The sequence below is a fragment of the Schistocerca cancellata genome, chromosome 3 (assembly GCF_023864275.1).
Source record: "Schistocerca cancellata isolate TAMUIC-IGC-003103 chromosome 3, iqSchCanc2.1, whole genome shotgun sequence".
NCBI lineage: Eukaryota > Metazoa > Arthropoda > Insecta > Orthoptera > Acrididae > Schistocerca > Schistocerca cancellata.
This window is the reverse complement of record NC_064628.1, coordinates 482,201,617-482,215,612: the sequence shown is the minus strand read 5'-3', so window position 1 is coordinate 482,215,612 and position 13,996 is coordinate 482,201,617. Positions and strand designations below refer to the sequence as shown.

General features: G+C 48.2%; 1 protein-coding gene across 1 annotated transcript in view; it reads right to left on the bottom strand.

Moving 5' to 3' along the window:
- Positions 1-13,775, bottom strand: part of LOC126175252 (acylcarnitine hydrolase-like) — a 67,499-nt gene extending 53,724 nt beyond the window's left edge. The window contains exons 1-3 of the mRNA XM_049921893.1: positions 13,576-13,775; positions 5,591-5,725; positions 1,666-1,942 (exon numbers count right to left, since the gene is read on the bottom strand). Coding sequence (XP_049777850.1) covers positions 1,666-1,942; positions 5,591-5,725; positions 13,576-13,638 — 475 coding nt within the window. The 5' untranslated portion in view covers positions 13,639-13,775. The remainder of the gene's footprint in view (positions 1-1,665; positions 1,943-5,590; positions 5,726-13,575) is intronic.
- Positions 13,776-13,996: the final 221 nt, after the last annotated feature.

Here is a 13,996-nt window from a genome sequence, read left to right as displayed (position 1 = left end):
ATCATTCTAAATTACAAATGCCGTAAATGTAAGTTTGCTCTTCTTCGGTTTACCTTCTAAGACAAATTGTAGAGTCAGAGTTGTCTCGTGTATTCCTATATTTCTCAGGAATTCAAACTAATCTTCACTGTCATGGAGTTTCAGTTGCAGAAGCAAAGCTACCAACTTTCTTTTATGTCTCAAAACTCCTCCTTGGTTTTGCGATTTTTTCCTGTCAGTGTACATTTAAAAATGAAACGATACTTGGGTTCATATATTGCTTAATTTTCGAACAAATACACGCTGTTTATAACCATGTGCCAGTTGATGCCAAATTAGTATTCGTCTAGTAAACAAGATCCCAGGTATGATTCTGCACTGGCACACACCCCTCTGTCTTTCCTTATGCAGTTCCGAGTGATCCACTGTAGTGTACAGTCCCCTCTCCGTTTTAAAAGCGTTGCACGATATGAAAAACGAAGATGGTCGAAAACGTCGTGAAACTACAAAAGAAGAGAGAGATACGTGCATCGGCTTGTTTCGAAAAGGAATATAACTTCAGTAAATTTTAGAGACCACTGACAGACCTACCAGTACAGTGAAGACTGTTATATTCAGACTTAGTCAGAGCGTAACATACGAAAGCCAATCGCGAAGCGGTACTCCTGCATTTCTGGCCAAGATGATGGAAAAAGACAGCTGCTTAGAGAAGTCAAGAAAAATCAGAAAGTAAGAGCTGAAAAACTTGGGATTGCAATTCAAATGCGTACAGGAAAGTCTGCTTCAGCACAGGCCAGAAGAAATGTGCTTTATTAAGCTGTATATGGAGGCCAAACAGCCTGTTCAAAACCATACATCGGTAAACTCAACAGAAGCAAGCGGGTTCCATTTGCGAGAGAACATAAATCCGATGAGTTTGCTTTTTGTAAAAAGGTTGTATTTACTGACGAGAGACGATTTGAGTTGTTTAATCCAAATGAGCAAGGAACAATATGGAGAATTGTGAACTTGAACACGGAGGAGATTCAGTACTTGTCTGCATGAGTGCATAATGTTTGGGGGATTTTTGTTTTTATTGATGGAATTATAGCACTCAAGACTAACAAACATCCTAAAAAATCACATATATCCCGAAGTGTGAATAGTATCGTTCTTTCTGAAGTTTGTATTTTCACACAAGATAATGGTTCAAAACATACGGCTCTAGATTCAAAGCTGTGGGTGTTGTATAGCACTCCCGGCTGGATGCCGACACGACAACAGACCCCAGGCATTAATTCAGTAGATGGATTGTGGCATGCACTCGACAAAAACATGATTAGGTATGATCTAAAGAACACTCCGCTCTGCTAGAGGAATGGCGTAAAATTTCAATGAAAGCAGCCTCTGGCGAAATCCATGCCAATGAGGATGCAAGACTATAGAGAGGAGCGTGCACTAAGAACTAGCCATAACATTCTATGTTTAGAGTGTCATTTTCAGTATTGCAAACGAATACTTATTTTGCATCCTAAACTGCCTATCTTTTGAATGTTTAACTATATGTAAATAGGAATCTGTGTTTCACTGATTAACATCACGTCAGTGTCCCTGCCGTACTTCGCTGTGACAATTCTCCACAATCTATACACCCTTAAACATAAACGCATGTATTAGATGAATACGTAATGGGGTACGTGTACATACCAAGCTGAGCCAACCGGTAGTTGATAGTGACGAGGATGACGCCGTAGGAGATGAGGAAGTCGGGCCCGTGTTCCGCGTCGGAGCCGCTGTTGTAGTAGAAGCCCCCGCCGTGCACCCAGAAGAGCACGGGCAGGTTGGCGCCCTGCTCTGGGACGCCCGGCACGTACACGTTCAGGTAGAGGCAGTCCTCGGAGCCGCTGCCGTCGGGCTGTATGCAGTCGCTGCCGTACTCCGTGGCGTCGCGTACCCCTTCCCAGCCACCGGCTGGCTGGGGATCCTGCGAATGCGTCAGGAGTCTTTCTTAAGAAGTGCAGTGGGGCCGACCTATGCCAGAATGTTACCTTCTTACACGAAGATTCCTGAACATGTAAGGTACATACACTGATCAGCTAGAACGTTATGACCAGATACCTAATAGCCGTACTGGCACGAATAACAGCGGCGACGAGTCGAGGTTTGGAAGCAATGAGATCTTTGTAGGTTGCTGGAGGAGTTGGCATCACATCTGGACTCACAAGTTACCTAATTCCAGAGAGGGGGCGATGAGATCTGACACCACATTAGTCACATCCCATTTATATTCGATCGGGCTTAGGTGTAGGAAGTTAAGGAATCACCACATCAAATGGAATTCGCCACTGTGTTTCTCGAAACACTCCACGACACTCTTGGTCTTGTGACATGGTGCATTATCTTGCTGAAAAAGCCTGTACCATCTGTGCATCCTCCACTTCCTTTTCGACCTGCCCATTACCGCTCTACAAACTCCACCTGCCTGATGCATCTCCTCTTCCTGCTCCCCTCTCTCACTCCATTTCCTGCTCCCCTCACTCTTCCTATCCCCTCCTCTATCCATCTCGAAATGTCCGCAACCAAGGTCATCAGCATGTGAAGCCCCCGCATTACAGTCCAATAAAGCAGGGTAATACTACTCCCACAACATGCATGTATGCAGGGCAGGCTACACACCAGAGGCTTGAAAATCGTTTATTTGCCCCTGACTTACCAGCTGCCTTGTAAAGCAGAATGATAAAAGAGGACAATACTATTCAACACAATATGGCTGTCATGCAGGGCAGCCTACATGGCAGGGCTGTTTCTTGCCTCTGACATGAAGGCTGTTCTGCAAAGCATGTTCATTTGGCTGGCGCGTACTCTGACTACATAGTGTGCTGTCATGCAGAGCAGTCTAGACACCAGCGGCTTAGGAGAAACACGTTTGTGCTTATGTCTCCCCTGCTATTGGTGGTAGGTGGTTGTAAACCTCCCAGTCCTGAAAACTCATGAGGCCTGCTTTTCCTGTACCAAATTCGGCTGAAATCGAGCCAGGGTTTGGGAGGAGAACCTGAAACATACATACATACGCGCTGCTTCATACAGGATGTTTACAAATTAGTTTTACAAAAGTAACATTTTATTGTGAAAAGGATAAATAACTTATAAAATATGTGATACAGCACTGAATGCAGTATATCTTCAAGTTTTATCCCCGCCTAATACTATTGGTTCCTGACGTGCCATCTGGGTTGCAAGCACGAATGAGTTACTCCAGCAGTCATCGTGGAGTTGCGTAATGGTGCAGAGCGTGAACAATGTTGTTTATGGTTTCATAAATCCAGATCTGCTGCTACATTTCAGAGACAACTCAGGACGAAATATCGTAAGGCACCTCCTCAGTGACAAACTATTATTAAGTGGCACAACTGTGTCACTGAAACTTGCTGTGTATCAAGTAGGACACCAGGTCTTTTTTGTCGCGTCAGGTGTAACTGACGTATCATACCTGGACATGGTTGAGCAGTACGTAATGCCTCAATTACAACAGGATATGGGCATAGAATTTATTTCCCAGTCAGGTGGTGTGCCACCACATTATCATCGTGAAGTTGTCATGTATGTCCGTAGGAATGTGCCGCCTTGAAATGGACTTGGTGCAGCAATATCCCAGGCACCACAGTCGCCTGATTTAAATCCAATGGACTTCTGTGCATGGGTTACATTGAAGACAGAGTGTTTGTTCCTCCGCTTGCGGGAAACAGAAACGTTTTGCGACAACGGATAACACAAGCAGTGTCATTATACACTCCTGGAAATTGAAATAAGAACACCGTGAATTCATTGTCCCAGGAAGGGGAAACTTTATTGACACATTCCTGGGGTCAGATACATCACATGATCACACTGACAGAACCACAGGCACATAGACACAGGCAACAGAGCATGCACAATGTCGGCACTAGTACAGTGTATATCCACCTTTCGCAGCAATGCAGGCTGCTATTCTCCCATGGAGACGATCGTAGAGATGCTGGATGTAGTCCTGTGGAACGGCTTGCCATGCCATTTCCACCTGGCGCCTCAGTTGGACCAGCGTTCGTGCTGGACGTGCAGACCGCGTGAGACGACGCTTCATCCAGTCCCAAACATGCTCAATGGGGACAGATCCGGAGATCTTGCTGGCCAGGGTAGCTGACTTACACCTTCTAGAGCACGTTGGGTGGCACGTGATACATGCGGACGTGCATTGTCCTGTTGGAACAGCAAGTTCCCTTGCCGGTCTAGGAATGGTAGAACGATGGGTTCGATGACGGTTTGGATGTACCGTGCACTATTCAGTGTCCCCTCGACGATCACCAGTGGTGTACGGCCAGTGTAGGAGATCGCTCCCCACACCATGATGCCGGGTGTTGGCCCTGTGTGCCTCGGTCGTATGCAGTCCTGATTGTGGCGCTCACCTGCACGGCGCCAAACACGCATACGACCATCATTGGCACCAAGGCAGAAGCGACTCTCATCGCTGAAGACGACACGTCTCCATTCGTCCCTCCATTCACGCCTGTCGCGACACCACTGGAGGCGGGCTGCACGATGTTGGGGCGTGAGCGGAAGACGGCCTAACGGTGTGCGGGACCGTAGCCCAGCTTCATGGAGACGGTTGCGAATGGTCCTCGCCGATACCCGAGGAGTAACAGTGTCCCTAATTTGCTGGGAAGTGGCGGTGCGGTCCCCTACGGCACTGCGTAGGATCCTACGGTCTTGGCGTGCATCCGTGCGTCGCTGCGATCCGGTCCCAGGTCGACGGGCACGTGCACCTTCCGCCGACCACTGGCGACAACATCGATGTACTGTGGAGACCTCACGCCCCACGTGTTGAGCAATTCGGCGGTACGTCCACCCGGCCTCCCGCATGCCCACTATACGCCCTCGCTCAAAGTCCGTCAACTGCACATACGGTTCACGTCCACGCTGTCGCGGCATGCTACCAGTGTTAAAGACTGCGATGGAGCACCGTATGCCACGGCAAACTGGCTGACACTGACGGCGGCGGTGCACAAATGCTGCGCAGCTAGCGCCATTCGACGGCCAACACCGCGGTTCCTGGGGTGTCCGCTGTGCCGTGCGTGTGATCATTGCTTGTACAGCCCTCTCGCAGTGTCCGGAGCAAGTATGGTGGGTCTGACACACCGGTGTCAATGTGTTCTTTTTTCCATTTCCAGGAGTGTACATCAAGACTCGCTTCTTAGGATTTGACAGGAAAGTGATTACAGATGGGACATTTATCGCGTCACAAAAAGATAGCCCACGGAACATTTGTAAATAAACCTTGAAGATATACTGCAGTCAGTACGTTATGAAACATTTTTGTAAGTTATATAATTTTTCCATAATTAAATGCTACTCTTGCATAACTAATTTAAGAACACCCCCTTATATCTAACAGAACGGCTGTTAGGACTGTTAACTGACAGGAGAAACTTAAGCAGTGTCGTATAAGGTCTCACAAATAGGTATCACTTAGAGGTAGATATACATGCTAGTACCCTGTGCCATTTAACGCTTTGGCAGACTATGGTGTAGCAATTAAAAGTATGCTGTAGCTACGGAACAGCTTCAGCTGAGAAGTGGGCAATGACACCATACTCACCGCGAAGCGCAGCTCCCCGACTGGCGGCTCGGCGTACGGTATCCCACGGAAGGCGGTGTAGGTCGTGTTGTAGACGCTCTGGACGACGGTGCCCAGCAGCGTACCCTGCTGCACGGTGACCTGCACGTCCTGCGCCTGCGGAAAGATGTCACGAGTGAAGCGCTCCACAACGAACATCACATTAGCGTAATACAGGTTAGCAGCGGGTTCTCAGTGCCGCTATTGACATAGCATCTCGAATGATTGTGGAGTAGACGGTATTTTTACAGAGTCATTTGAGCACTTTATATTAGTTGTGAACGCATCACAATGCTACGCTCGAAGGAAGAAAGAGAAGAAACAAATGCAAACAACAGTAATAAAATACTAATACGTCTTTAGCAACGACCTATAACGGTGCTAGTAGGAAACAAAGCGCAGAAGATTAAATCAAATGCAAAGAACATCAAACAACACGCGGTACTAATCCTGCATTACAGATTAAGTACACAGATGAAAGAGGCCTGTGGGAAAACTATAGGCAAAGTTACCAGGTTCCAGGTTCTCAGGAGAGCTTCTGTAAAGTTTGGAAGGTAGGAGACGAGGTACTGGCGAAGTAAAGCTGTGAGGACGGTGCGTGAGTCGTGCTTGGGTAGCTCAGTTGGCAGTCTGGCGCCGGCAGTGCTGCGAGGCGGTCACGCGCCAGAGCGCTGCGGGCGAGGCGCGCACCGTGTGTTTGTGTTTACTTCGGCCGCTGTAAGTGCCGTTTTCCTTCTAGACCACCATGGCGCACAACTATCGGAAGAAGACATTACGTTTCAGATTATGTTACGATTTCGCCCTACCCAAGGCCCTGGAGGTAGAACGATTTATTCGCGATGAAAATACCACCAACGGATCTAATTGGTATCCACTTGTCCATAGTTACCAGCACCGTCTACGTCAAAATGATCAACGATGCGGTGTGCGACAAGGTGCTTCAAGAGGCAAAACGTGGACTGCACTTCTGTCATTCCGACGGCAACGTCGGATTCCGTTACCGTCGATCACGCAGGTCTCGGCACACGAACGATAATGATCTTCGACCTACCGTTCGAACTACCTGCAGACGACGTCATCGAGGCGTTCCGTCCCTATGGCAACGTTCTGGAACATGTTGTCGAACGATGGGTACAATTTCAAAACCCATCCCGTTTTAAACGGTGTTAGACAGGTCCGCATCGAGTTGCAGAAACACGTGCCTTCCTATCTACGTATCGGAGGCTGCCGTGCCATTATAATGTACGACGGCCAACCTCGGACCTGTTCCGGTCGCGGGAAAGAAGGTCACCTACGGTCTGAATGCATTCAACGACGTTTCGCGCAGCTCCCGTTGTCGCAAGCGTCCGTCATACCCACGATGACCGCCCTACCGGTCACTTACGCAGCGGCTCTTGCCACGTCTACAGTTTCGTCCAGTCCGTCGCCCGGTCCTTCCGATCGGCACGTCCCACCGACCCAGTCACCTATGGACGATGCGGACGTCCCATCTGACAATCTTGCCGCCGAACAGGCTCCCGCACCGGACGCTGAGGAAAACAGTACTTCTTTACAACACCTGTTTGACAATTTCATTGTACCCACCGACGCCTTCGAACCACGTCGGCGCTCCTCCTGGCGTCGTCCGACACTGAGGAACACGTGCGCAAACAACGCTCGCCACGTAGGCGCAAACGCCGTCGCCTTTCACTCACGGGCTCTCAAAGTGTCGCCACCCACGACAGCGAAGACGACACTCAACCAGCCGACATATCCACGCAGAGGTCGGCGGACAGCTTTCACGATGAACAAGACGTTTCCCAAGACGGGACCATCATGGAGGTCGCCACATACAATGAAACGATCGGTGCGCAGGTTGAGACGTCTGTCTCCCCGCCGACAGCTCCAGATGTCTCTCACCGCGATGCAATTCCCATGGACATTGGACAGACCCACGGCACAGGAGCATGGGCCGACGACGTTGAGGAAGGTACGCCCCCTCCTCGGGATGAAATGCTTCCGCCGGACGGGACTGCCTGTTAACATCAAAGCCGCGCGGGAGTAGCCGAGCGGTCTAGGGCGCTGCAGACGTGGACTGTGCGGCTGGTCCCGGCGGAGGTTCGAGTCACCCTCGGACATGTGTGTGTGTGATAATTTCATCCACAATCCATGCCGCATTCGACCATCGTCGTCGACGTCGACTTATCATTCCCAGCATCACGACATCCGACGGTGTTCACCACACAACACAGGCGGCAGTGGTGTCTGCCTTCGTTGTACATTATGTGATAATTTAAGTTAAGTAGTGTGTAAGCTTAGGGACTGATGACCATAGCAGCTAAGTCCCGTAAGATTTCACACATTAACATCAAAAGCAAGACACTGCAGCAGATGGGACGGGACTTTCTGTCGGTGCCCTCATCATACTTCCCTTGGTGATGGTAGATGCGCGTTTACCACCACTGAAACAAACGTACCGGTTCGCCACACTGGACGTCACCCAAGCTGCAGCTCCTATGTGACATGCTTCGGGCTCTGACGTCGACGTCGCCCTTTTTCAGGCAGTACGCGTTGCCACACTACCACCGGTCTACGGCTACGACTCATATACGTCGACATGTGATCAATCCGGGCGTGGAGTGGCTTTCTACATACGCGAAGGAATCCCACTCAAGGACACGACAATCCTTCCCTCCGGAAGGGGCATGGCCGTTACCATCTTCGACACGCGCGTCATCAATATCTACGCTCCGTCTGGCTCCACGAACCGTCGGCAGCGGTCCACTTTCTTCGGACATGACGTGGCGCCCCTGTTTGCTGGGCGCTATGATCGCCTTATCATGGGAGGCGATTTCAACTGCGTTCTCCATCCACAGGACCAAATGCCTGGTTATTTGCCATGCCCGGAGCTGCTCACCTTAATCGAAGATTTTCATCTAGTGGACGTTTGGGAGAAAATTCATGACAATACCCCAGCTTTTACCCATTATACAGTACATTCTGCTAGCAGACTGGACCGGTTTTATGTCTCTGCCCACCTTGGCAACGAAGTCGCCCAAGCTGAACGATGGCCCCTTGCATTTTCCGACCATTGCGCCGTCATTTGCTCCCTGGAATTGCCACCTCAGTCAGTAAGGCGCAGCAGAGGTTACTGGAAGCTTAATACCTCCCTCCTTAATGATCCATACTGCCGACAATGTATTGGCACTACATGGGCGTCTTGGGAAAGATGCCTCCCGCAGTACACATCCACGTTCCATTGGTGGCTCAAATGTGCCAAACCTGCGATAAGAAAGGTCTTCATGCAATGTGACAAGGAAGCAGCAGCATGGCATCGAGACACCACAAATTTTTACTATGCCGTTCTCCGTGAGCTCGATGCGCTCCCTCCATCACCTGAAACCCACAGGGAACGACGGCGTACTAAAGCTCGTCTCCTCTCTCTCCAACGTGCACGACTATATGGCATCGTGGTGCGTTCCCGACGACAGGACCTCCTCCACGACGAAACGCCATCCACAATCCATGCCGCATTCGACCATCTTCGTCGACGTCGACTTTTCATTCCCAGCATCACGACCTCCGACGGTGTTCACCACACAACACAGGCGGCAGTGGTGTCTGCCTTCGTTGAACATCATCGCCAATTTTACGACGATGAACCGATGGCAACGCTAATTCCTGATGATCTCCGTCCTTCCCCTGATCGCACCCTCACCGTAGCGGAGTCAGCGTCCATGATGTCTGCAGTCACTGCAGAAGAGGTGGTATATGCGATCAACAAGGAGGCCAAGAACAAATCACCAGGACCAGATGGTCCCCCGTGGAGTTTTACCGGGCGTTCACCACGTTAATGCTTCCTCGCTGGAAGGAAATGATTCAGGAACTCTTTACTCCGTCCTTCCCAATTCCACCTGAATTCGTCACTGGCATTCTTCTACCTGTGCCTAAGCCGCAGGGAGGGTCTCATGTCTCTGCATATCGCCCCCTTACATTAATGAATGCAGACTATAAAATCTATTCACGCCTCTTAGCAGCGCGCATACGCACCGGCTTACCTACGGTCCTTTCACCGGAGTGGACTGCACATGGTTGTGGGGCCCTAGGAGAATGCAGTGAAATCGCGCTGGCGGCAGTTTGTCGCCTTCGTGCAGCACTGGTATCCATCGATTTCACTAGTGCCTTTGATCGCGTTCGACACCCATTCCTCCTCATGGTGGCGACACGTATGGGGTTCCCATTACTCTTTGTCGATGCTATTCACCGGTTACTGCTTCCGGCAGTCTCGATGGTACAAGTCAATGGGTGGCTTGTAGGACCGATTCCTATACACCGCTCAGTGCGCCAAGGACTCCCTATGTCTACTTTACTATATGCCATTGCACTTGAGCCCCTTATCACTGGTCTTACCTCTAGACTGCAGGGTCTCACATTACGTGATTGCACCTTTCACTGCAGGGTTTATGCGGACGACCTCCTCTTTCTCACCTGCTCCTCCACGCAACTCAATGACGCCATCCAATGGATCCCCCAGTATGGACGTCTTCCTGGTAGCATTCTTAATGTCCGTAAATCGACTATGACGCACACTGGGCACCGCCTCCCGGCTATGGTGCCGACCCCACTCCCAGTCAGTACCCCCCTTCGTTACTTGGGTATCGAATTTACGAGCTCCACACACCGCACAGTGGCCCTCGCTTACCGGAGGCTTTTGCAGTCGATTTGGCACCATGTCCGCGGTCAAGTGCACCGTAACTTAAACAAACTCCAACGTGTTTCCTATGTCAACATGTATGTTGCCCCTAAACTGGTACACGCCGCCCAGATCCTCCCAATGCCGTTACTCCTTGGCCGCCGCATCCAATCAGCCTTTGGATATTTCGTGTCAACAGGGGCACTTTTCAAAGTCCGCTACAACACTCTAACACTGCCTCCTGCAAAAGATGGCCTCGGACTCGTCAAAGTGCGGGCACGATCTTCTGCACTCTTTGTCCATACTATGTTGCGGCACTGGCGAGAGCCGGTCCCGTCCTTAACACGCAGTCTCTTAGATATCCTCGGACCAGCTTCTCTCGATCCACCGATCAATGTGGCACCTATTTCTCCATTATTGTACCACGTCACCAATTGTTTCATAGAACTCAGCTACGTTCGGGCTGATCTTCCTGTCACCCGTCCTCCCCGTACAAAATATTATTGTCGTTTGTTTATGCTGTTCAACCCTTGCGACCCCATGGTGCTACAGCATCCTGACATTAACTGGCGAACGGTTTGGGGGTGTGTACATGCACCCTTTTTACCGTCGTCTGTGTCTGCACTCTGGTATATTTTGGCCTATGGCAAATTCCCTACTAATAGTCGACTTTATCGCATAGGACTGGCCACCTCCCCACTCTGCCTCAGCTCGAAGACACCGACGAGCACCGTCTTACTTGCCACCTCAGACGAAACGTATGGCTACTCATCCAACGAAAAAATGGTTCTAATGGCTCTGAGCACTATGGGACTCAACTTCTGAGGTCATCAGTCCCCTAGAACTTAGAACTACTTAAACCTAACTAACCTAAGGACATCACACACATCCATGCCCGAGGCAGGATTCGAACCTGCAACCGTAGCGGTTGCGCGGTTCCAGACTGTAGAGCCTAGAACCGCTCGGCCACCCCGGCCGGCCATCCAACGAATCGTGGGCTTTTACTTCCGTGGCCCGCCAACGACGGTAACCCCAGATTTCTTGTTGTTGCCCCAGACATTTCACTACCCTCTTGCTAAGCACCATACACTAATCTGGTTTCGAGGACAGGCTTTAGAATACCTCTTTCAGAGTGGTCCCCATAGCACCATCTTACCGACAAACTTTTGCCGGTTATCTCCGCAGCGTCTTCCTTGACCCCCCTCAAAGTTGAGGTGTGCCATGCCTACCCGTCACAGGATGCAACACCCTTATCCACGTTCTCATGCATCGGAAAAAAAAACAGGAGGAAGACGGAATATGTTATATTTTTGTTGTATTTAATGTTATTCTAATATTTTTGTTTAACTAACAATCATTTGTATATATTGAAATGGTACCTTGAAGAACTGTTGCATTGTGTATATATACATGTGTACTGTTAGTTTGTTCAATAAAGATTATTGCGCAAAAAAAAGTTGGTAGAGCACTTGCCCGCAAAAGCCAAAGGTCCGAGTTCGAGTCTCGGTCCGGCACACAGTTTTAATCTGCCAGGAAGTTTCATAACGCAGTTGACTGTTTCTTGACAAGACGAAGAAAGACAGACAAAAAAAGGACAATTTACATAAACGATTTAGGAGATAATCTGAGCTGTCCGCTTAAATTGCTTGGAGAAAATCCTTCTCATTTACGGTCTAGTTAAGTCATCAGAAGATGAAAATCAATTGCAGGTTGACTTAGACAGGTATATTTCCGTTACACGATAACTCACACAAATTTAAGGCTGTCAATCCGACTAAATACCTAGGAATCACAATTACGAACAACGTAAGCCGGAACGATTACATAGATAGTGTTGTGAGTAAGGCAAACAAAAGAATACGTTTTATTGGAAAAACGCTGTAGAAGATGTAACAAGCCTACTCTACGCTTCTTCGATCTCTGGTAGAGTACTGTTGTAGTGTATGGGACCTTGTCGGATAGGTTTGACGAGAGACATCGAGAAAGATCAAAGAAATGCAGCTCGTTTTGTATTATCGCCAAACAGGGGAGACGCTGTAAAATAAATTGCAATGGCAGTTATTAAAACGAAGGCGTTTTTTGTTGCAGGAAGATCATTTCACGAAATTTCAGTCACCAACTTTCTCCTCTGAATGTGAAAATAGTTTATTGCTGCCATTCTACATAGGGAGCACCGATCATCGTAATAAAATTAGGGAAATCTGAGTGGAACGGTAGAGAAATATTCTGACGGTCTTACGAAGAACCCTTTACCAGGTATTCAGGTGCGAGCTGCAGAATAGTCATGAAGATGCAGATGTAAATGTAGAACATTAGGAGTAAATACTACTGCCTGGAAAGGACTTTCTGAAATATGACACGCCGGCCGCTGTAACCGAGTGGTTCTAGGCGCTTCAGTCCGGAACCGCGCTGCTGCTACGGTCGCAGGTTCGAATCCTGTCTCGGGCATGGATGTGTGTGATGTCCTTAGGATAGTTAGGTTTAAGTAGTTCTAAGTCTAGGGGACTGATGACCTCAGATGTTAAGTCCCGTAGTGCTTAGAGCCATTTGAAGCATTTTGAAACATGACAACAGGCCTATCTTCAAAATTTCGGCCATTGCCCAGTGCCATTATCAAACCGAAATAGACGATATTCAATGAGCGCTGTCTATTAATAAGGAATTTTTATCATGCAATAATGCGTACTTTTTTAATCAGCCTGTAGAAAGTCATCCAGCTGTTAATACCTGGAGGAGAACAAGATATATTTACCGAATATCAGTACATTCACTGAACAATAAAAAGAATATTAGAAAAACAAAGAAGGCTGGATAAACGTTAAAATTCTGCAGTACGGTAGTGAACATTGGTTATTAATGGGACAAGACACAAGATGAATTCAAATTTCAAACATGAAAATTCTGAGGAGAGTCAGAGAAGTTGCATTAAGGTATCAGATTCGAGACGAATCGTGCACTGAGATATATAAATATTTGGCACCAATGTCAAACTCACAGAGATTAGGAGGAAGTAATAAATGCTTGTACAAAGAAAGTATAATTAAAGATGCCCAAACAAGTACAATCATATAAACCAACAGACAGAAGAAGCATCGGTAGGCCTTTAAAAAAACAGTAACATCTGGAAGATTTATATAGGCAGAGCACGAATTGTTGTACATTCTAATGGAGAGATAACGATGACGACGACTTATATTGACATCATGCTGTACTTTGAAAAAAAAATGAAATTCTACTGCAGTATTAAAACGTTTTCGTAGTTTTTCTTTAACCTCCTTATCTGAGATGGTCTTACCTTGGCATAGGCAAGGAGCTGAAGAAGTAGGACGGTCGCAAGGCTGGTGCCACGGAGTTCCATGTTGTCTCCGTTTCCGTCAAAAGAGCGATAGAATTCTGCCGTACACTGGCTGACAGCTACGAAACAACTGTGATCACGTCAAGCCGAGTGCTGCATGGAGATCAGTGGAAGTTGTTAAGTACCCTTGAGTGGTTTTAATGAAGCAGCACTGTGACTAGCTGTGTTAATCAACTGATTGTTCCCCGCTTTATAGATAACATCTGTTAAAGATGTCTTGATGAGATAGAAGGGCGCCTCAAAGTCCTCCACCGTATCAAAGTAATTACGGTACAGAAATAAAGATTATTCTTACTGCAACATATGACCAACAGTTGAAATGAGACGCATTTTTTGTATGCTAAGCAGTTTTATATTTCGG